This window comes from Myzus persicae, unplaced genomic scaffold (genome assembly GCF_001856785.1).
Source record: "Myzus persicae strain clone G006 unplaced genomic scaffold, MPER_G0061.0, whole genome shotgun sequence".
Lineage (NCBI taxonomy): Eukaryota > Metazoa > Arthropoda > Insecta > Hemiptera > Aphididae > Myzus > Myzus persicae.
Window position 1 is genome coordinate 904,951 of NW_019103603.1, and position 26,779 is coordinate 931,729.

At 27.2% G+C, this 26,779-nt stretch overlaps 2 protein-coding genes across 4 annotated transcripts in view; one reads left to right on the plus strand and one right to left on the minus strand.

The window, feature by feature from the left end:
* Positions 1 to 26,779, minus strand: part of LOC111034889 (probable G-protein coupled receptor No18) — a 114,318-nt gene that overhangs the window by 74,361 nt on the left and 13,178 nt on the right. Inside the window, exon 2 of the mRNA XM_022316298.1 lies at positions 17,617 to 17,675. Coding sequence (XP_022171990.1) covers positions 17,617 to 17,653 — 37 coding nt within the window. The 5' untranslated portion in view covers positions 17,654 to 17,675. The remainder of the gene's footprint in view (positions 1 to 17,616; positions 17,676 to 26,779) is intronic.
* On the plus strand, positions 5,394 to 22,864 carry LOC111034890. 3 transcript variants are annotated; one of them, XM_022316301.1, is made up of 2 exons: positions 5,394 to 5,746; positions 22,182 to 22,864. In XM_022316301.1, exon 2 carries the CDS (start codon positions 22,222 to 22,224, stop codon positions 22,504 to 22,506), a length of 285 nt encoding a protein of 94 aa, XP_022171993.1. In that variant the 5' UTR covers positions 5,394 to 5,746; positions 22,182 to 22,221; the 3' UTR covers positions 22,507 to 22,864. The 3 variants fall into 3 exon arrangements, with proteins under 3 accessions (XP_022171993.1, XP_022171991.1, XP_022171992.1); XM_022316299.1 differs by lacking the exon at positions 5,394 to 5,746 and adding an exon at positions 13,739 to 13,990; XM_022316300.1 differs by lacking the exon at positions 5,394 to 5,746 and adding an exon at positions 13,740 to 13,984.

The following is a 26,779-nucleotide window of genomic DNA, read 5'->3' on the forward strand; positions in this document are numbered from 1 at the left end:
ACTTACAATACAAACAGAACACATAATTTAGTATTACTAAAACGGTAATATAGTATTCACGCGTCACTCAGAATCTCAAATAAAATATGTATAAAACGCGGGCTGTAACCCTACATAATATACTATACAGACGGATTAAATAATACCACAAAGTGACGGAGCATTTAAAATAAATTATAAAGGAGTTCGACAATAATTACGCTTGAGGCTCATATTATATCTAGGTGATTACCAACCAGATTTGGTAAGGTGGATAAAGAGATTTAGGAGATGAGAAAATGATTATGGTTAATTGTATTTTTTTTTTTTTTGAGCTCCTTGTGGTAGTTCATAGTATTTAGTTTTTTTTGAAAATAATAAGAGTTTATGAGTCTTTTCAAAATGATTTGTTTATAATTTTTAAAACCTATTAAAAAGAGTTGTTATGATGATAAATATAGAATACGAAGAATAATTAATGTACTGTAAAATAAATAAATATTTTTCAAAACTCTAAAGGCTATATAAATATTCAACTGAATCTTGGATTTCATATTACAAGTTACAAAATGTATAAAATTGATCAAATACAATTTTTCAAAAGTCAATGCATAAAAAAAAACTTATTTTCATACGAATTGTATCAAATGGATATGTAGCTCTATTGTAGCTATTAACATGTTTAGAATATATTATTATGTAGAAACTTTTTTTTATTTAACTTAAGTTTCAAATACTCATTATTATATTTGTAATCATTTTATTTTGGATCTTCGAGAAAAACTTTTTTTTTTAATTCAATGGTTAGGATTACTAGGTAACTGACTACGATTGTCTTATTGGCCCGACCCAGGCATAAATATCTTATATATAATAAAATGTACAACTATATACTCTTGTTTTATTAACTATTATAAAGTAGTGCCTAATTAAAGTCATTTAATGCGTTATCAGATATAATTTTTCTTATCGATCGTAATAATTCATCTTTAAAATTAAATTACTAGACTATTTTATTATCAATTTTGATTTTCATTAAATTAGTTCAGTAATTAATAATTGATTTTTTAAGACATTAAAACAGACTATCACAAGCAAAGAAATGTTAAATTTTTTTTATCTCTTATAATGTTAACTTTACAAAAATTATGTAGTTTACTAAAAGTTTTTTATAGGCTCCAGAATTGAAAAACAAACCTATTTTTGGCAACAAATGTTTAATTATATTATAATATTATCAGATATTTTCACTATTTCAAATGACCCATACGTTTTGAGGTAATCAAATGACAGCTGCAGTATAAAACATTTACACAATGGTTATCATTCGAGTATAATACTCAGTTATTAATTAAACTTATTGAATTAAAAGTACTAAGTATCATAATTAATATCCAGCAGCGTGTGAATAACAAAATATTTATTTAATATTTTTAACCTAGAATTATTACTCTGTAGTATATACAGTCAAAATGCATATCGTATAGCCCATTTTTCCCTAAGATACAAAATAATTATTAGCTAATGTAAACCAATCAAATCATTGAGATATAAGATTTGAGAAGTCATATGGAATTTATAATCACAAATACTACAACCAAGAAAAAAATATATTTTAAAGCAATTTAACTTTTTTAAACGAAAATAATTTGATGAAACTCTATATAAGGCCCATGTGTTTATAATTAATTAACATTAATTACATTTTTTTTTTTAAATTACATAATACAATTTTTTTGTTTCAATTAATAAATCTGTATTCACAGTCATATAATTAAACAAGTTGTACGAGTGCGTATACACTTATATGAAAAGGTAAAAAATAGTATTTTAAAGTAGGTACATATAATATAAACTAATAATGCAAGTTAATTACCTAACCGTTCAATTATTTTTTATTACTTATAAGATCGTACAAAATTTTGTATTTTTAAAATGCACATAGCGGTTATGTGTATAGGTAGGTAGGTACTTGAAAAAAAATACCACGAATAATACTATAATGATAAATGTATTTAATAACGACTAAACTTATGAATATTTTTTTTTTGGAATACAAATTATAGAAAAAAAGTGTTTGTCTTTCAACATAAAAGTGTTCTTGGCAAATGTGTTTTTATTTCAATATGCATTTCCAATTCTGTGACGTCAAACTACGTAAAATTAATATTATAATAGTATACTGATTGTCGATTGATACACGTATACTGTTTAATAATATGTATATTGTAAGCAATAGCGTATGCATAACGTGATGTTAAACCAGTTGTTGATATTACATACACAAATCGTACATATGATTATTATAATAGAAAATAGACATATATAATTATTTTTAATAACATTGAATAACTTTTCGTCTGATTTTTATTATAACAGTTTAAAGTTTAAATTTGATCATAATATCTAATTTTCGTAACAAATAAGTCAAACCTAAGTAGGAATTACAAGACAAATTATAATTTGTGATTGTAACGAATATAACGAATTCAAAATATGTATCGGTACAAGATTTTTAAAAAATTTTCAAATTCTTTAGTAATTTTTTTTTATAAATAATTATAATTTATAATATACTTTATACATTCTTGTACATTCACTTTTTATGTCTTTTAAACATTCGTAAAAGTATAATAAACGAACAATTTAACATCAAATTACCTACTTTACTTACCTTAAAAAGGCAAGTAAACGCAATCGTGATCCTCAAATATACATTACATTTTCAGAGTTATGGGACTAGGCAACAGTATGTCTATATTATAATGCGTAATATCATATTATTATTATTTTATTACCTATTGATATATATTCACTATAAAATATTCGCTATTGATAAATAATAGTGGAAAAAACATTGTAAATAAATACATATATATTATAATGAATATCATTTAAAGCTTTTCCATGAGTAATTATTTACATTCGTTTTTGACTACACGCATTTGACATTCATAAATAATCGATCTTATTGTCTAGCCTTGTCCATTGATTAATCTTAATTTCTATGATATTTTTGAAATACTTTTTTAAACATAAGATTCTTAATACACATATGGACATACGTTACAATATTTGGATACCTATAAATGATATAGGTACACAATATTTATTAAGAAAAACAAAACAAAAATAAATAAAAACAAATGGGTTCTATCACTGCAGGATAGTCTCTCCTACGGATAGTCTCTCCTAACCTCTTCATTTTATATCATTGTTCAACTGCACGTATATGTTTTTCAAAAAAAATATCTTATTTACTTATTGTGGAGTATGACCTCATATTGTAAATATTATTTCACGAAATAAAAAATAAATACAAAATTGTTCGTATATTTTAGTAGGCAACTAAGGTACATTTTAATTTTCTTATAACAGCATTATGTATGGTATTAAGTAAACAGCTTTTAATAACCTAATATTTTTATCAAATTAAATCCACCATGAACTTTGTACTAATTCAAGTTGTTTTAAATAAGCTTGTTATGCAAATTTCATAAATCTTATTGTTTGTTTCACTGGAAGTACAACTTAATACGATTTATAACAGTGAACACATACAAACACATTTGTTGAAAATCATAAATAATATTATTTCTACGTATTTCATATTATTATTTATGAACACAGTATATATCTACGTTTAGTCAATATAATTGAACCAATTTGACAATGAATCGCCACGAACAATATAATATAAATACCTAGTAAACACAATATAAAACTTAGAGTTTAAAATAAATATAAATTACATAAAAATGTGCAACCACATAACTTCTACTTCATTTTACAATATTCACTTGAACGTTAGTGACACAAACGCATCATAGAGTTATGGCTAGACATGATTAACCTTGTAAAATAAATGTAAAAAACAATATAATATACCTACATATGGATATTATTTTTTATGCTTTATTATCATACCATTATTTTAACGTGTATGGATGGCATAAGATGAAAACGATTATGTACAAAGAGGATCTATATTTATGTTAAGGTAAGTACGTAGGTTGTAGGTATATTACTTAAAAAGTGTTTCACTTTTAGTCGGTGAAATTTGGTTATTTTCAAACGTGACGCTGTTCAAGGTGGCCGAATTACATCTAGTATTCGGCAGCCTACGAATTGCTATCATTATACAGTACTATCAACAGTCCGAGGTGAAGACTTTCCAAACATCAGTTAACTATGAGTTACCTACGTATTATTATAGACTGCTGTTGTCACGCGCCGCTCGTCTACGTAACAGCTGTGCCAGCTAGTGAGCTGCGATTCTATATTGTAATATCAGTATGTTCACTATACTACCACGTGAAGGACTATTGAAGTAGTTTGTTATTTTTAGTATTATTATATGCCTACTGCCTTTGTATACAAATAATAAAATATAAAAAACTCAACAATAATAAATTATTTACGTTTGCTTACATTTGACGGTCGCGCATTAGGAGTTCACAACATCATTATTTATACTTGAGATTTGATACTTTGCAATGATAAATAATTGCAATAAACAATGATAGGTACGCGTCATTCGGTTAGTCTCGTCCGTGTGTCCCAAGACACACCTCAAAATATCAACGTCTGCCGTGGGTACAAATACACAGTGATCCGAAGCGTTCCAAGTTTTGAAATGGATGCAAGAACTGTTTTTCTGAGTTGATTATTTTCCCACACCTTCAAAACTATTATTTTAGCATATTATAAATGTTCACACAATATGTACCAATATGGTGGTAATAAAATAATAAGTGGTTTTCACATAATGACGAACTCGAGGAGGGGGATATTAAAATAAGGGTTGCCGTTTATAAATTTAATTCAGTGTTTTTAGACGACATACTTAGGCATGACTGCTACTTGACTTGTGTAGTAGGTACAGTAATAAGCGTATATCCTGATTGTGTTGCAAACGGCCTGACAGACAATTCGTTATACCTAAACATTTGTTTCAAAAAAAAAGTACCGTTATAGTATGATTAAATAAGTTAAAACTGAACAGGTTATAATCGACAGCAAGAAAAGACTATTTGGTGGGAATATAATTCAGAGATAAAATACGTAACGACATCTCAAAACCGGATCACACAACCGGATATCCGGATATTACATTGTTATATCACCACATAATATTGTGTTTTGGCATTTTACATAATATTATATTTTTTCTACGAGTCCAAGAAACACGCAAACGTAAAAAGTCACCTGCCCCTTCCGGTCCCGAACCTACAGTCTTCGCGAACACGTGACCCGGTGTGCGCAGCGAATTCTCCCGAAGCAGTACCCACTCTTGCCCCCCTCCTCCTACGAATAAAGTCCATTGCCAAGGTAGAGGTACACACAGTAATTGGCCGTCCCCGTGGCCTAACGATAATTAATTTGAAGCATCTACCGTGAAAAAAAAAAACCTAGAAAACGTTACTTGTTGCGCGTTAGCACCGGCCGTGTCTCTCTGTCACTCTTCCTCTCACTGAACGGCCCGGCACCAGGCACCTGTTCACCCGGCAAACACAGTTGTTCTAGTGTTGTGTTGTCCCGAAGACCACAGTGCCGGTAGTCGCGTGTTATCGCCGACGCTGGTCGTATCGCTGCCGACCAACACGCCGCGCCGTGTCGTCCGCGAGTCGTGTATAGTGTCAATATTATCATAATTATTACCCATATAGTTAACCCGTGGCAATAGCAACAAACGCAGTTTGGCAAAAAAAATATACGTCGTGTATTGTACTCGCGTACAGACATAAACATCGGGAAAAACAAAAAGGTACGTTCTATAAAATTGTTTATGGTTAGAACCTACTTATTTATTTTCAAAATCGCCTAGTGGAATTTTACACTTCAGAGCAATAAAAACAATATGCCTCGATATTCATTTATTTCATTCCAAACCGGCAACAGTACTGTATGCTTATAACCTTTATGTTTCTTTTCACATGTATTCATTTCTTTGTTCTACCAATTACAATACCTACCTATTGAAATGTAATTTTCAATGAATATATATTTTGTAATCGTGAAAAAAAGCGATTCGTCTTTATCGCCTAATTCATTCGATTTATTTTCCCCAGAAAACATATTTTAACTCTTAGAGGCTACACAGATTTATAGTATACGTTTTATTTTAAAGTATATTGTATATATATATTTATGTACTTTTATTATATTGCGTATACAGGACCATATTTTCATACCAATTATTCACTCGACAATTTGCTTAAATTATAAATACCTATAACACAATCAGTTTTATATAATATGTGTAGAGAGAAAAGAAAAAGTTTAATGGAAGCACTTCCTGCTAGTCGATTTTGATACGTTAATCATAACTCATAATGTATAACTTTCCAATTCAATTTTAAACGAATCAAAAGAACAAAGTTAGTTTCAAAAATATATTATAAACAGTTCAATTATAACATTTTATTAGATAAAATACAGGACAGTAGCCACGGGGGTTACGGGTTCAATTAGTTCATGTGACAACATGGAAAGTATACAAATGTATTTATTATATACATTTATGAATCCTACAATATTATGTAATTATTATGATAAGCCCCCGATGTTAATTCCTGTCTACGTCACTGTTAAAATAATTGTACCTAATGACATTTGTTATATACTAAACTAATAAATTGATAAACGTTTCAAGTTAAGGTTTATTATTTTTTTTAGTTAGATATTGTTAAATTGACAAAAATTGATTTAGTTAAAAACACAGCAATGATTGCATAAATTATTCGTTACGCTCAAGATGACTTTAGACCGAAATTTACTGAAACCGTCTCTCGACGGGCAATATAGAAAAAGAAACCTTGGTCCGCATTTCCACCACAGTGGGTTTTAGAAGAAAATTAGAATAAAATCATTATCATCAAATCAAAAAAGTAAATTTTCATTCGTGATCGTACGTGACTATATAATTTGAATAATTTATAAATATTTTTATTATAAATTATTTGTATTGTTTCATAAGGTTTTTATCTATATCGCCTGCTGAGAAAGATGGGACACCAAATAATCGTCAGTGTAGAATTTTTTTAAGGAAACAAATGAAAAAGTCAAAGATAAAACATCCGATAAGGCTGCTCGAAACTTTAAGAGCACTCCTTATTTAATAAAAACTGACGAAACTAACTGGAAAAAAAAATGAAAAGGAAAAACCCATCATCGTAGAACCAAAGCATTTTACGTCATATATCAATATTCAATCAATTTTATAAATATTCAGTTTTGAAAAATATGGATTTCTTATTCAAAGTCACTTAAAAATAATGAAAAAAATAATTGTTCATTTCGATTAATAATGTTGGAAATATCAATTCAATTTCAAATTTAATAAACACATTTCCGCCGAGATGACTTAAATAGTTTAATGAATTTCTAAAACGCAGATGTTATTATTATTCTATTAATATTTTAAACGATTGTATTCTATAGTGGCTTATGAAATTATTTTTAACTTATGTACTCATGCATAATAATTAGAAAAAAATATTTGCTTGTACGTTTCGTTTAAAAAAGTAATATTTGTACATTTTGTAATTGTAAACAGTTAAGTTTAAATATAAGTTTATAAACGTATATTATGTGCCTATGTAGACAATTATTTTTAAACCATAAAACGATATTTTATAAGTTAATATTATGAACATACATTGCACTGCAACTTGTTATTACATATTAAAACACCAATGCAACGTTAAAATTTGGGAACGGAATCAAGTCGTGCATTTCAAAAAGTAATTAATTAACTAAAATACGTTCCAAAACCGAGTTTTTATAATAAAATGTAAGCTGAGATATCATTATGCAATTGATATTGAACTATCCAGGCCTGTTGAATATTTTAAAAACTAAAAAGTATCTCATTCGATGAAAATCCAGGCCATTGCACACGTATCCATGCACACGTTCGTGATTATGCTAACAATGTTTATCCAATGGTGGTGGACTTATAGTCAGTTTCGTCTCAGCGAGTCAGCACTTGGTTGTTACACTTATATAAGTACGCGAAGGTCACCTCGGTACCAACTACCAGCTATGGTGAACACCGTGTCCTGCAACCCTTCGATAGTTCGATGTGTATATAGTTGGCCAATTCGAAACTATTGGCAAATGCGGGGCACATAATACCCATTCGCATTATAATATTATTCGACAAAATATACGGTTCTTCATTCGCGATTAGTATAAATATCGACACGAAATGGTATAATATATTTTACCGGATTCTCGTCGGTAGGTATAATAATATAATGCGGTCTACCTACGCAGCAGCGTGTCAGCGGCAGCGATGAATCGGGCGTGGCGTAAGTTATCACGTCTTTTATAATCTTATCGACAATGTACGAACGCTGTTTTTCTGCGTATATATATATATATATATATGTGTGTGTGTGTGATAGGTACCTAACGAAATAGAAAAAAATGTGTGCGCACCGTACAATAAACCGTGTGACGTTATATATTATTATACATTTGCCGTACCTATATATGTCCCGAGGAAAAGTATCTTTTGGTTAGATTTGTGCGAAATTGTGGTGTCGCCATCAACGTCGACGCGTATTGACACGGCGTAAGTTTGGGACAGACTGAGTGGCGCGACGACGGAGACAGCTACGACTATATGATATATATATACGAGTGTGTGTGTGTGTGTGTGTGTGTGTGTGTGTGTGTGTGTGTGTTCATAAATCATTGTCTACTTCAGACATCCGCGACTGCCACCTCCGCTGCCTCTGCTTCCTCTACTTCCGACCCTACGGCCCACGGTCGTGTTGATCTCATTAACCGCTTATACATAACGTGAGCGCGAGCATCGTCCCCTATATATAATAATATATAACTACTTCTTCCACCAAAAAACACGCTCGTTCGACGACATATCCGAAATTTCGGTCGACCTGGCGGAATATAATAATAATTTGGGTACTTGTCAACGTACGTAATACTATTATAATTATAATTATTATCTTCATACCCGTTCGAGATTTCTACATGCTGGCGATCGGTTTGCTGACAAAGTTCCGGCAGGGAAAATGAACACAGCCTATATAGTCACAAATATTACAATGCAATGCGATTTAACCAAGCATACAACATCCATAGGTTGTCCTTTAATAATGTTACCTACCTATGCATTTATTCAAATTCAGATGTTTGAAAATTTTCCGTAGAAGTAAACATTTTATACTGAGATACTTACATTGTTAATTTATAAAGTTATACGAAAAATTATTTTCAATTGAAAATTTTTAATCAGATGATTTTATTTGTATTCTTTGGTTTACCTAAATTTAACTTTGAACAAGTAGTTTTTAAGTTATTACTCTTTGTATAAGACGTATACTTGTTCATACCCATACTAAATAGAATATAGCATTAGTTTTTTGTATTATGTAAAAATAACCATTATAAAAGGTTACCATCTTAACTCTAAGGTGTTAAAAAGAAAATGTTAGACGTGTAATTTTGACACATTTAATTATAGTACCCAGTACTATAGTGCATAGTTTTTTAACTTTGAAAATAATTTGTGGTAGATTTCGATGAAATAGTAGTGTTAATTTGTAAAAAAAAGTAAATAAATCATTACGGAACACTATTTTGATGATTTAAAATCCAAGTATCAAACAATATGGTATTTGTAGTAAGTACCTACTTATACAGAGCATTTCAAAACATCGGCATTTTTTAAAATATATAATATTATTAAGCAAAACAGTTGGTGAGCATGAAAATTGAATACAACGGTGACTAAAATAAAAAAAAACAAAATATTAAGTACATCTGCAGGTCACTGGTCACTGAATCTAGTCTGCAGCGTGTACATAACATTATAATATTTTAATATATATTATATACAGGTAAACCGTTATAACACTTGAACCAGTATAATGAATACGAAACTCAACCATGGATGGACCCCCTCCTCGATGATTAAAATTTAAAATTGTTTAATGTAACTCTGTATACAGAATTATACCGACGTTATAATATAGCTATACAATTTTTAATTTTTGGTATATTAACATTATATTTTTTTTGGATTCTGATCACATATGAATGTATCGGTTGTACAGTAGAGTTTTTGTATCTCATCTTCGTCGGTTAATCACCTTAAAAAAACTTATAAATAAACTATAATGTTTATGCAAATACTAGTTCTAATAATTTTTAACAACATCGGGATTATAAAATTTTGCTGTAATTAAACATATTATAATTCAAATATGATCGATCTTAGACGTTTAAAATTTTCAACCTACTTATTTCTCCATTTTCTAGTAATTTTCTGTACAATGTTAAAAATATTTTGACTCTTTTTTTGTAATTTCAAAATCTTGACAACATAATACAAGAACAAAATTCATCAAAATCATAATAGTTTTCAAATTGTTTTGTCGCTAATTGTAAAAAACGATGACATTTTTAATTTCAATACCAAAGACTTGAACATACCTCTTAAATTTTTTTTTAAATGAGCTAACAAGTAAAAAGAAAAGTTTAGAATATAAGTTAATATTAAGTTAAAATGTGATGATATCGGATATTCACACAATCACACCTAAAATAACGACTTCTCCTCAAACAATTTTTTATTTTAAATATTTATTATTAAGATATCATACCGTCTTAGATCAACGTGCTGATTTTACTGACGTTTTGACCCATTCGTGTTTCATATACACAAAATTCGATCCTTGTTCTATCTCACCGGGTTCCACAACAATTCTGCCACGCGCGCTCATTGCATTGGCGGCAGTCGAATCGAAATAACACAAGACCAAGTTCCCACTTTACATTAACACACGAAACGGTATAAATTATATGAATATTTACATCGGCCATACGAATAAATAACACACATAAAACATATATACATAAATATATACATGGCAGGGTGAATGTTGTAGATCAAACTAGACGACATCTTAGAAAAAAAATGTTATTTTAAACTCAATAATTACTAATATTAATAGAAAAATGCATTACTTGTTAAAAAATAATCTTCAATTACTCAAATGAAAAAGTATTTAAATTTCAAATACTATGTCTTGCAATAGCTATACGTACCTATTTCAACACAAAATATAAATAAATATTTTAAAAAATGTGTCAAATATGTATTATACTTACAATTACTTAAAAGGTCTTCAAGAACTGTTAAAGTTAAGTTTTTTTGTTCATAAATGTTTATAAAATATAATTATTGAATATTTTTTCTATATGAATTAGAGCCTAAGTCAACCGATAAATAGCCATATAGTTTAATATACAACTAGTTGAACTTGGAATTTTTTTTTATGATTAGTTTTAAATAATATAAAAAATCATTTTATGAAGACTTTTTATTTGAAACCTTGAAATTTGAATATCCAATTTTGTTGCCTAGCTATGTTTGAAATGCAAAAAATATATTTTAATTTGTAATTCTTATATTTAAATACCTTACGAACATGAGAAAATGTAAATATAAATAACGTGTGTTTATATACGTTTTAACAAAATATATAATAATTATACAATAATAAAATATATTATATAATTATATAATTTTTTTTAGATATTGTTTATGGTTCACGAAAAGAATATCGCTTTGTAAAGACTTTTTATATCTCAAATTATCGAATAAGTATATCCTATCCACAAAAGCACCCGAATAAGTACATAGCTCATCTACGACAATTATAAATTATAATATGCTGTTGTAAGTATAAGACAAAATCAATCAACGAAATGATTATTTTAAAAACACCAAAATGATCAAAAAAAAATAGATAACCTCTCTGTACAGTAGTAGTCGAGTGTACTTCGTCGTTGAGGCACTATATTATAATGAATGTTCCGATTTTTTTTTTAAATAATTGACCTCCCAAAAATACCATCTAAATTAAAATTCGCTACAAGAAAAATCTTTTGAAGTTGAATGTTGATGATCAGGGAGTTTTTTCTATTTAAATATGAATGTCTTCGGAAGTTCAGACACAAAACAAAACTAAAAATACACTTCATCGTAAAATATTGTTATTACGTACACGAGTTTGTTTCGGATTAATGACCGATGCAGAATGTCGGAGTTTTAAATTTTTAAACTTAAGTTAAAAACAGCTAAAAAATGTGTTAGCTTCTTTAAAGGAAGTCCATTAGTATGGGATATCCTTTCACCTTCACAGTTCACACACGTATTTTATATAATATGCCTAGTTTAGTTCCTAAATAACTTTTACTTGAACACATAGCCGATTAAATGATTATGCACTTCTTAAAATGAAAGATAACATTATACAAGGACATATTATATATATTATATAGATATTCATATTTATACAATTTATAGTTGAAATAAATTACTTATTTAACTTACATGTTACCTGGTGCATTATATCCAAAATTAACTAACCTAACCTATAGTTATAGGTACACAGAAATAATTTTAACTAGAACAAAACCAATAAGGATCTTTACAATGTTACTATATCATTAAACATACCATATTATATCAAATTAAAATAATTTAAAAAAAAAATAAATGATTAGATTTATTTAAAAATATAATTAAATGCCGTACATTGAATAAACACAAGTATTTATTTAGCTGGTAAGATAATAGGTATAATAAAATAATTTTCCAGAATTCATAATAAAAAAAGATTTTGGACATTCCATTTTAAAATTTTATGTTTCTGAAAAAAGTTATAAAAAAAAAAATGGTAAATGTTATATAATTTATGAAATGACAAAAAATTTCATAAATCCTCGATATTTATCAATCACTCTAAAATAAATACGCAAATCCCTGAACTTTTGGTCCTAAATTATAACATTATGCAAATAGATACAATTAGCATTGGCTATTATTTCAATGACATCATTAAAATGTAACCCGATTTAAAATTGACACGAGATTTAAGTTAACTGGTCTAGTAGTTATTATTTTATTTAACAATGTAATCAAATTAATGTATAATGTATACTGGTTGATCGGTTTAATGATAATTATTCACGCGTCATTATGAGTATCTTACGTGGAATCGGACACTGCGTATTATTTCACATTTGAATATTTTTTTGTCTAACAATAAAATGTACATATCTCATGTTTGAGAAACATAGAATCCTTAAGAGTATTACTGTTTAAGTTTTGGTTTAAAAACTCATTCCATGCATATTATTCATATTGCTTTGACAATTGATGTAAATTAAATTAATACATTTGTATTTGAACAATATAAAAAACAACAGCCCCCCAGCAACAGACATTACTCATTTCACAATCTTGTTTTGCTAATGCAATGACTTATTGATGAATATATGCCGACAGTAATACAACGCTGTCTAACACTGTACTGTGTACCCGTTACACAAACATTAATAAATTTTATAAATTTTATTATACGGTTCCTGTATGAGATCCACTTATTAAAATTGTGTTTTATTTCTTCATCTGTTGACTCGAGTAAACAGTAACGGCTTACGTGGATAATGCCCACAATATACGATGTCAATTATTATCAGATTATAGTAATTATTTATATTAGGTACCTACAATATTCATCGGATGATTTGTTATCGATTAATCCATTAATGAATGAATTATTATTCAAAACTATGAAATCAACGAAATAAAATTAATAATGTCATGGTTATTTATTTTCAAGTTCGAAAAGTCGACTCCACGCTATAAATTATATATTGTTATCGGATTCACGCATATTAATGAAGCAATACTAATGAAAATATGTAATATTTTATAAACAATTACATTATCCTACTCTGATATCTCCCTCTAAACTGTTTGACTGAAATTCTACAGTGATACTCTGCGGTGACTCGACGTACTATATATTATTTTAAAAACAATAGTTAATAATAATTGAATAAAATGCTGTAAATGTACTTAGATTGTCAAACATGTTTTGGTTTTTCACGTCTTAGAAACTAGTGATAATAAATCGTTATTTTTCTCTTGGCTGTTTGCGGAAGAAAATATAAAGATGTATGGGTAAATATATTTTAATTTTATTAATTTATTATGTGAAATACTAAATAGTAAGGATCGTCACTTATCACTTCATATATTGATAATATTCTATATTTTGCCTTAACAAAAAAAAATCTTTAATTCAGTGATTTATATTATTAAAAATACACCTCACTGTTCACATCTTTTATGAACTCATTTTTGTGAATCATTTGGAGGACACCTACTGACGTTTTTTGGTGGTTAATGATTAATGGCACCAGAACATATTTTCGTACTCCTGCTATACTGTTTTTTATTTATTATTTTTATAGATCGATATGGTCAATTTATTTGCTTTTACTTTTTGTACAATCTCAGACATAGCGACGCACATTCATCATAATGTCTTATAATACATACAGCTGATAGCTAAAAAGATTTTAACAAACTTATTATAAAATAAATGTTAATACTGTGATGGTCGCAATTCTTACATTATCAAATACACGAACATTATACATAATTTACGAGGAAATAATTTACTCTGATAGTTAGTTTAAATTTAAAAATATAACATAAAACCCGATTTTAACTTTTAACTAGTCAACTAAAGTCACAACACTTACGTTTAAATAATTTCATTTATTAGCTATTTACAAACCACGTGACAGTCGTAGTGAGTGGTAAGAACCAACAATCAAAATCATAATTATTAAGAAGATAACAATAGGTATGGCAGTACTTTTACATACTAGTAAACAATAACATCAAAAATGAATGTTTTTTCGTTAAAAATTCGATACCGAAATCACAAATATAACAAAATAAAAAATACGATTTGCGTAATGTATTTAAATGAACTGCAATACGTCAATCAAAAATACTCCACTGGGTTGTTAGATACCTCAATTAACTGGCTTTTGATTGACATTTCATCAAATCCCTTGATAATTGTTTCATTAAAATCCCAAACTATTGATATAACTATACTGATACTGTAACCACAATTGTAAACGTAATCATTGTTCCATTTAAATATTATAGTGAACTGTAGAATAATTATGTTTTTTAGTAATAAATACCTATTACAGATTTTAAATATCCTAGTATGAAAATTAACTCCATTTTATTCAATAATAATGATATCGGAATAAAACCATTTCATTTTGCATTCTGCCTACCCTATTTTCACTTCATTTATTTAAAAAATATTAATATATATACATTTTTTATTTTATTATAAATGCTAAGAAAATAATATTTTATTATGAACACTGAGAAAACAATATTTTATAACAACCTTTTTATTTTATCCATTTTCAATTAAATTCCGTTAATACTTAGATTATTTATTTGTCTTAGTCAATTTTGTTTTATACTTGAATGAAATTACCTCTATATTATGTAAATATGTAATAGAAAGAAAAATAAAAAGCTAAAAATATTAAGCATGTAATTTTGTAAATTATGTAAAATAAAAATACCTATATTACTAATATTACTTATAAGGCTTTTTTTCCTTTTTACCTACTAATATATAACTAAAGTTACTGATTTTGTTTGTAAAATGTTTTTAGTGTTACTTTTCAATTCAGAGACAATATAAACCAATTTAGTGTTAATGGTATAATTGTATACCTATTGGTTTTAAATAAGAGTATTATATACAAACAATTTAAACTTAATGTTACTTAGCGGTACTTGTTCAAATAAAAACATTTTGACCCTCATGAATTTTAGATTTATTATTATTAAAACTATGCCTGACTATAACAAATATGTTTAACATTTAATTCGGAGATGTTATTATGTATCCACCTATTTGGCTACGAGCCTATTCAGAATTAAAAAAATGCTTTTACAAAACGTAAAAACTAAGCTTTTTACATTCAAATAACTTCTGAAACCTTTTATAGGTTTATATAGCATCTCGTTTTAGATACATTGAATAAAAATCAGAAATCATATAGTACATAAATAAAAATAATTTCAATTAAATATTTCTTAGATAAAGTTCTTATTGAATATCTTCGGGACCCTGCTTAAAGTAAATAACTCAACTTTACAAGGACAAAGAAAACTTTTATTGAAAAATCAAAATGTATATATGAAAAATTAGACTATAAATTCAAAAACCTTTTAAATTACTCATAAATGCCAATCTACTCTCTAAACGCAAAAGTAAACATATAAATTAAAATAATATCAATTACATTTTCCACTCCTCTTGATGGCTGAAACGCTAAAAATAATACTGACAAAGATACTTTTTAGCTTAAATTTTTTTTTTACATTACAACAACTGAATATAGTGTGGTTTAAAAAAATCAATTGATGAATCTATAAGTCTTATGTATCATTCTAACGTTGTAGTGTGAACTTAATTCTAGATAATATTATGAACTCACTAAAGATACCTAATAAATTATATTAATTTTACATTTTTATTTATTCTTCTTTAAAAAATTAACATTCAACGTGTCATAAACATATTTATTTTAGCCACTTATTCTATAAAAATATGTTTTTCTTTGTAAATGTATATATTGCACACATTTATTGTGCAACATAAGTCAATTTTATAATATTAATTCTTATAATACAAGTATAAGAGTATTGAGTATACTGTTGAAGTTGATAATACATTAATGATTTGATTTACAATTCGTGTATGCACGCAATGAAATGTTACTTAATAATAATTGCACTTTTTAATAACAACACTAAATACGCGATTTCATACATATCTAAACATTGATAAAAGTATCGTTGAATGTATGAGAACTGTATATTTATGTATTAGGTATAATATGGTAATATAATGAAATATTTATAACCCATCATTTTTTTTTTATTCTGGTGTCCTAAAAATTAATAATACCAAATGGATAAATCTGTAATAGCCCATTTCATTGTTATTTTTTTTTTTTTATCTCAACTGTAACGAAGTACATAATATACATATAATTTATATAGTTAATATTTTAGGGGGGGGGGGGTCAAAATAAAAAGTTTCGGTAATAAGGTAATATTGTGGTAATATTTATTGAGCTACAAGTTCATAATATTTTTTTCCAAAGGGGGGCAAGTCTATCTTGCCTCCCCCAATGGGCGCCCATGCATATAAATACTACTGAAAGAGTGTGAGAGGGTCAGTTTTTTTGTAGTAAAACTGAATTTTTTTTAGGTGAATTGAAAACATTGAATCGGAAATAAACAACTAGAAAATAAAATATTTACTAGAAAATGTAACCATTTACGAATACCTAGCTTATGATGTCAAGGTTAGGTTAATAAGATGGTGATTTTTCAATTTTCATTCCATTTTTTCTGTGTCAGAGTTATTATCCGTATTAGACAATACGATCAGTTCAAGGATCTAAAAGCAAATCGCGGAGAATTCATAAAATGGATTCACAAATTAAAATAATAATAGTTTAAAGCAATACATAAATATTCAAAATACAAACATACCTATCTATAGGAGTTATAAATCCAAACAATGACACTATAATATAGCACCTACAGGAACAGGAGCCATGATCAAAAGATTTTTCATTTATCATATAACTCTGCTAATCAATTTAAATATTATATAATCTATATTGATCTCCAACTATGATATAAATTATCAAATAGGTATCGTCTTAATAATTATTATTCACCTGGTAAATGCGACTCATTGAAGTACGTCTTCTCCATGATTGTTTTATTTTCGTTTAATCTAGAACACATAATTGAATAATAAGTAGGTACATTATATTATAGAAAAAAATAATACTTCTAATGATGAATCAAGAGTAAATTGATTTATATATAATAAATTAAATATATGATAAATACAGATTATACAGCGATAAATAATATTATTAGGTGTTTATAAATATTTTTATCAGGTATGATTCATTGTTTATTTCAAAAATGCCGTATATTCCTATAAAAATGATATAATTTACATAATATTATGCTGACATAACAGATAATAATAATAGTAATAATAATAATACTAATAATTTCCACAGTAGTAATCAATGATACGCGTGTAAAAAAATATAATTCGAACATATGGTTTTAATATTTTATACTTTAGTTACAATATTATGCAAAAAATTCATGGACAAAATACTCTAGTCTCTAATAATCTTTCACTCTCCTCGACCGTAAATTGTAATATTAAAATATAATGATACGGTAAAAACAATTCTTAACCTTCGCAACTAAAGTGAGACCAATTGAATGAACATAATTATCATAGATCATAGACAGCAAGGTTATTATTATTGTCAAAAATGGGTTGAGAGGTCTTATCAAAATAATTCTTTGTTTGAAGGTTTAAAAATAGGTAGTAACTACAAAACTTATTATTTTTTTCCCTTAAAAAAATCGTCTTAACTGTAACTGATGGGTATAATGTATATGGCACATAGAAATATAACAGTTATGATACAATATACATTTATAATTTGAGTAAGCAGGTGTGCGGAGCACTTAAACGTGTGTAGCCAGGCGTACACATACGGTATGTACTACGTAGTGAAAAATATAAATATAAATAAATAAAAATGTTATACAGAGTGATTTTGCAATCCCCCCCCCCCTCGCACCCATTTCTTCTTTTTATGGTACACTTAGCCAAAATCTGGTTTTTGGAATTTTTAAATTTACTTAAATACCATATTCTTGAATCCTTAATATTTTTTTGAGAATTGTTATGTATAAATATAAACATATAATATAGTATATATTATAAATATATAATCAAATCAAAATTCGAACGAATAGTATATGACATAAAAATTATGTATTAAATATAATAAGTTCATGATAATATGTTTGGAATACATGGGGGCTATGATGATTTGAAAATTAATTAAATTTATATTTATGTATCAAAATTGTATAATTTTTTAAAAATTTCCCGAATTTAATAAATACTAGGTTCAGTAATACATTTATTTATTATTTTTTAAAACCATTTTTAATGACTACAGTATTTCGTAAATACTAACATCTTCATAACTTTGAAACCACTCGTTAGAAATTTGATTTAGATAGGTACCTCATTATTTTTTTAAATAATAAATAAAAAAAATAAAAATGGTTTCTCGATTAAAAAATATAATTTTGTATCACCACAGGGCACTAATTTAGTGGTACGAAAAATATTAAGTATTTAGTATAACTTTATGATTTTTAATTATCAATAATCTATGATAAACTGATCAGACATCACATTTTTCTAACTGTGCGAATAATTTATAATTTTTTGAACTACTTTTATTTTTTCAATACAATAATGTTTCTAAATAAAAACAAGTATCTACAATTAATAAAAATTAATGAATAAGCAATTTGGTCAATTAACTATGTAAAATTAACTAAAAATAACTTATACCAATTAATAATGTATAAAAACATATTATTATCGGTAGGTACCATACTAAATCCACACATAATTTTTTTTGGCTTCAAGTTTTATTTCCAAAAAAAATAGTAATAAAATAACTTGTCTGAATGAGAAAATTAATCATCGGTAAATTAAAGAATATAATAAATGGACATCGGTGAGTGATAGAGATCCTCCGGCACTACTGGATAAAAAAGCGGAACTTTTACCAAATTGATTATGACTAACAAACATACAAGTTAGCCATGGAACAAACGAATTAAAAACTTAGTTAATCTGGAAGAAACTGTTAGCTGCAGAAGTCTTCGGGACACAATTAATGAGGGTCCTTGTGCTGCAGAGGAATAAATAATACCATTGTGATCGTTGGACCATAAGTCATCAGAAAGATTAAAATTATAACATAAAATGAACATATGATTAAAATGAACGGAAAGAAAATCATCTTTAGCAATTATAATAATATACATGTTATAGGACAAGTGAGAAGAGTTAGGAGCTAATAGACAGCCACTTACTAAAAACTTTTTATCATTAAAAATAAATGCTCAATACTTACACTAGCGGCAGAAATTAAGTGAGCAGGTATGCTATAAAGGACCCTGACACATCTAGAATAGCATGTAGCAATATTTCTAATGCATCGTAAAAATATTTTAATCACTTAAACTTAATTATACATCGACTACTTATTTGTTAAGCCATATTACAGATAGCAGTAGGTATATGAATTTATATAATATTACATTTACAAATATTTACCTTTGTCCTAAAACATAAGCATTTTTTTGTAAAAATTAAACGATAAATAAATAATCAGAGGTATTATAGTATAACTCAAAACTTATATTATTTACAAGAAAATAGTTAACATCGTCGCTAAGGTTAAGTTTTTCCTTGACGTCGTGGCCGATACACTTGAATGTTTCTTCAAAAGTTGAGAAAATGCATTAAAATATCCAATAACCCAATGGCCATTGACAATATATATCACGTAAACATTCAAGATCAAAACGAATCCCTGAGAGTTCTCAATGCTGCATATGACTATATAAGTCAACTTCTCACCATTCCACGATCTACTTCAAAGCTCAAAATGACACAGTTTGGATTTGGAATTCAGAATCACTATAACATTAGACGAAGAACTTACATTATATTATATTATAGTTTTTTTGCTTACTTATAATTACTATTCGACATTAATTGGTGATCCAGAATAATTGTTTTTTTCTTAGTATTATGTCTGGTCAGACGTTGAAATTTACTAATTGTATTTTTAGACATATCAGATATAAGTATATAACCATGAGTAAACATTACCAGTTTCTTAACAAAAAAACTCATTCCTAACATATAAGTAATAGAGTGGTGACTTCGATGACTTGTGTCCAACACAGTGAGTATTCGACAACTGACTAAAAAGACGATGGTTTTAGGATCAGATAGTATTTACTATTTACTAATGCGATTACATGATGTGACGAAGTAAACCAAAAACTTGGAAACCGATAACTAGTGACAACACAAATAAATTTATAACACCAATAAAGTAAAATATTATTTGAAAACACTACAGTTCAAAAATTACAAAAAAAAATAAGCGACAACAACAACATTAAACGTTGATCATGGTTAAAGGTTTAGACTGAAAGTCTAAATAATAACTTTTTGATTTCCAAGCAAAGTTTTATCAAATCAATATTAATTTTGGTTTGTGTTCAACACGTTTGAAAGTAATGGTAGAACAGTATATAAAAACACATATTGAATGCTAAGTAGTATAACGGTAACAATAAAGCTTCCGGTACTCGGTAAACTATCGGTCAATAACTGAGAACCTGATTCATGTGTATACGTAAAAAAAAATTGAATTAATTGCCATTTGTTAAAAAATGATACAATTTAAAATAAAAACCATTTATACTCAATGTAAGCAAATAAAAAAATGTCTGTATCAATAATGTTGAACTGTTGTAGTACCCTAATTCTGTTTATTGGCATGTCTTACACATACGTACCTACCTACTATATTTATTATCAAAATAACAAAATAATAATTAATTGATACAATTATACTCCTAATAATTGATATACTAAATACTTAATTATTTAATAATTAAATTAAATTACAAAATATGAATAGTTTTATTTTATTCGTCAAACCATTTTAAACCTATCTATTTTAATATTTTAAATATTATATTATATTTATGCATATTGCATAAAAATTCCTACTTATTTCGAAGTATAAAATAAAAAATGTGACTCAGTGATGCTTAGCCGTACTCGCAATCAGCGGAAACTCTCTGAGTGTACGCACCGGCCGGCGTTGCAAGCTCTTGGATGGGTAACCACCCATTATGTTTTACCAACGAAATCCTTGCCACACATGCAATACGTGTTCTAAACCAACCATTTCCCACTACAAACAACTAATGGCCATAGTTTCTGGGCTATAGTTCAATTTAAAAAAAAAATTAATTTTTCAATGACATTTTAACAGTAAAAATTAATTATTTTTAATGCATAATAAAACGGGCAATTAGATTTACGGAACTTTTGTTTTTTTCTTCAATATAATCAGAAAAGATGGTTTTCTCAAACCTACGTTTAAAGGATTCAATAATTAATTAAATTTTAACTTCTAGCCAATCTTTTAATCTTGCATTATTGCATTCAAAGTATAAATCATTATGACGTTCAGATGTTAGTGAACCTAAATTTTACTAAGTGCTGATTTTAGTTTAAAAAAATGTAACATTGTTGTTTAACTTAATATTTTCGCAAAACTTATTTTTGTTCTGTTTTATTTGTTCACAGGTATTCAAGTCCAAAACGTTCGTGGTTCGTCGAAGGAGAAATGGGGCGCAAACATCAGGGTGCAAAGGACACATATGACATAGACAGCCTGATCTCACCTATTTATGCTATGACCACAACTGGCGGGGGCATGAATAGCACCGGCTGGATGGGCTACAAAGCAGTGCCCGTCGATGAACCTAAGCCACGGACCCCATTGTTCCTGATAGACAATGGTCTCAGTGCTAAGACACTAGATGCTATGTTACACATATTCATTATATGTTTAGTACTTTTCATTATTATCAATTGTATGTGTAAATTTGTTTGGTTATTTTTAAAATGATATTGTTATACTAATATTATTGTGTGAATACTGTATATAGGTAGTCTTAAGTGCCTTGCTAAAACATTTTTAGTTTAAATACCATTTTTTTTTTATTATTATTTATTGTGTGTTATATTTATAACAATATTGTAAATCATATTTTTTTTATTCATAAGTGTATAATTTATTGACGATTCGATTCTATTGTAATTTCATTAGTTAAATATTACAAAGACAATATTATCATATTGTTGTTATTATTGTTACCCAAAATAAACATGAATACTTTTGTGGTAAACATATTATAGTGAATATTTCTGTTTAAAATTAACTAGAAATAATTGTCATAGTTCAATAAAGTTACAAGCCTTATAAACACTTAAAAGTTATTGCCAAACCCAACACCCTACACCAAAATTAATATTATCATAACTATTGAAGTCCAACACTTTAATATTCATTAATCACTTATTTAATAAATACTATTAAATGCACATACAACATAGATTAGCTATCTATCTAAATAGAATGTGATTTAGAAAACTAACTGTTAACTTTCCACACACATGATTAAACTATAAAACAGTTTAATGAATGTCAACATCAAAATAGAGAATTACTAAAATAGTAAAATGGTCTAACAGTTCTATAAAGAGGACGTTACACTGACATTTGTTGTCTCCGTCTTACAAGTGCGTAACATATCAAATTTTACGCACAGCTGATCACGTTTAACTCCGTTAGTTTAAAACTTAGAGTGAATTGACCTTTTATAAAATTTAAAGCAAAGATTATTATCTAGAGCATATCATAGCATTTTTATCATATTTTAATTTTAAAGCAAGTTATGAGTATTTTACGATGCACAAACAATTTACAATTTTTAAAAACTCATAACTGGTTTTTAAATTAAAATATAATAAAAAGCCTATGAAATTCCTAGGGTGATAATTGTACCTTTATATTTTATAAGAGGTCCATTCGCTCTAATTTTTAAACTCACTTAAATAAACGTGATCTACTGAGTGTAAAATTTGCTATGTTATGCACTTGTAAGACGGAGATAACGAATGTTCGCGTGACGTCCTCTTAAGTTAATTTTGTATTGTACCTTAAATTCTCGATCTTCTTAACAATGAACATTACTTTGCAGAACACAACATGTCACTTCAACCATAGAAATAATTAAAATAGTATATCTACACTCTGTATAGGTACACCGTACACATTATTATTACCAAGTTACATATTTAATCTATTTACGCGAAAACTCGATAGTCACAAATATGAAGTAATTTTTTCCAAATTCACATTTTTTATTATTTCATTGGTACTGTAAGTACCTATTATTTAGGTGACACGAAAAATGTCTCAGATAAATGTCCATTTTATAAATCATTACATAGTAATAGTAGCGACATATGAATAGTTTGAATGATTGCTAAATGTTTCGAATGAATAATAGAATTCTGAATTTACATAGGTACTATAATTACGGACAGCATTTACAAATAGATATTATAACACATTACGTTCTAAGAGTAAGAGTGATATAGCCTATGCATATTAATTAGCATAACAATAATATATATTTTTTTTTAAATTTGTACTGTTGGTTACAAAAATCAACGATCATCAATTTTATAACTTTTTAAATTCCAATGTTAGGCCTTAGGCTTAACCATAACCATACACTTACTACACTTATATTACACATTAAGTCACCATAATATGTCCTATTTTAAACGATAAAGTTCCGGCTCTGTGCTGTTATCAGTCAGCTTGTACTGATTACGGAAATGTAAATTATAAACCTATAATAATATGATGAAGTATTTTATTATTATCGCCACAAATCAGCATACAGCGCCAACGGAGTAATCATCGACGTTCCCTTTTAAAGAACGGTTTTTTTTTTGCTACAGTTTTGGAGTAAAAAATATTACGTATTCAATGTTTTAATTGCTATCAATTATCATGGAATTTATATACTTAATTATTAATATAACATAAACATTTATTGTAATACCTATTTTTTATACACAATATTCGAAACATAATATAAAACTTGACTTGAAATCAAAAGGACTTTAAGGTTGGGTTGACCTAACCTAACAATAATTAATAAAATATTAAAATGAACAAACTTAATAACAAAAGTTAATTATATATAGTATACACTAAAATGCTTAAACAATAAAGTCATCAATTTATCATAATCATTAAATCAATAATAATAATATTTCTCGAATTAATAATATTATTTATTTAAATTTATGGAATTACAAATATATTTCGGTTTTTTTATTTCACTAATTTATAATTGTATGTTCACCTAAACATATAATTATATTATTATTACATTGTTTCTATATTATCGAAGATTGGTAAATTCTGTCATGCATATATATTTTAACAAAATACTTGTACTAAAAATATTCTCTTCTTGTTGTATTGGCAAAAACCGTCTGTTGCAAAAACGATATTATTATTTGTAACCTTATCATATACCTATAATATGATTGTAAATTAGTATTTCAGAATAAATCGGGTATCGGATTGATTTGTGCTGAACGTTTAGTTAGATAGTATATTGCAGACACTATCCAACATCAATATCTTGTGACTTAGGTGCCTAAAATTAAATTATATTGAATACTGTTGTAGGTACCTCCTTATAATCAATGAAAGATAACAATATATTATAATTTTATGGAATTCACTAACTATATTACTTATTGATAAGCACCAAGGTAAACAAATTTCAGCCACCATTAACGAAAAACTATATTTTTTATCGAAATTCATAATATCCTTTAGTTTAAACTACATCGTGTAAATTGTCATAACCCTATTTTTTGATGTTTAATTACTTTTATATCAAATAGAAAGCTATAATATGTTAAGTATAAAAGTTGTTGATAGAGATCTTTTAATTTTATTTCATGTGGTCTTCAAATTCACATATTGCACCACTCTTATTCACTGTGTTAATTAATGATGTTCAATTTTCAGATTCAAGTACCCTGTGTTATTATTTGCTGAAGATCTTAACTTATTTCATATTATAAAAACCTCTAATGATGCCATAATACTACAAAACGATATAAATTATCTACTTATATAACCGGCGTGATCTTAACAATTTATACTTAAATATTCTTAATGTAAAGTAAACAATTTGAGGAAAAAACGAGCTCCGTATCTTCGTAATTATTAGGTACTTAAAAAATTGTTCACTCATTCATGTTTACCAGAATAAAGATTTAGGAACCTCATAAGAAATTATTAAAAATCTTTTCGAGACAAATCTACCAATTCCACCACATTTTATAAACGTGCAAAATCCTCTAGGCCGGGCTACCTAAAGTTGTAAGGACTTCAAGAATCCAGTTTCACTAAAAGCGCAATTTTAAAGTTTGGTCACCAAGCCCTTTAAATTCAATACAAAATATTGAGTATATTCAAAATCATTTTCTGAGAAAAGTGTCTTTTAGACGTATTTTCTTGTACGATAACGTCACTCCATCATCACTATCAACCATTAACTTTTCTAGACCTTGGATCATAGGAAACATGAAGAATAAGTTTAGATATTTACTTTATTTTCAAATTACTTAAAGGGCATATTTACAGTCCAATCTTACTTGCCAAATTAAATTATTCAACTCCTACCTACTCATCGTACTAGATAAACAAATAAATGCGTGTGCTATTTCAATCTGTTGACTATGGTCTCAATTTTCCTATTAATGAATTTAGTTAATAAGTATATTATTAATTTAATTCATAAATAAATGTAAATTTTATTAATACAAATTTAAATAGTTTACTTTCTTAATTTGTTTGTATATTTAGAATCTCACATGATCACATGTATTTTATAGATACTACCAACTGTATAATTATTACTATTTGAGAATTGCCCGTATAATTAAATAAATAACCTAATCAATGCAGATTCAAGAAAATGGCCTAAGCAAATATGGAGAGAGCAGATAAATAAATAAAATCAAACAGTAAAAATAAAACAAAATGACCAAATATTTAAATGTTATATTTTAAATCTCTATACACGATCATATAGCTATAATTAAATCTTAATTAGTGAACATCAGATAATTATCGAAAATAATACATAAATAAAATAATAATATTTAATAATAATAAAAATATGTTTATTATTATTCTTTTGTTTTTAACTTCAAATGTTGAAGAGTTAAGAGTTTTGATGTATTCAAAAATAAAGTACAGCTAATTGGGTAGTATATACTATATACCTATTGATTGA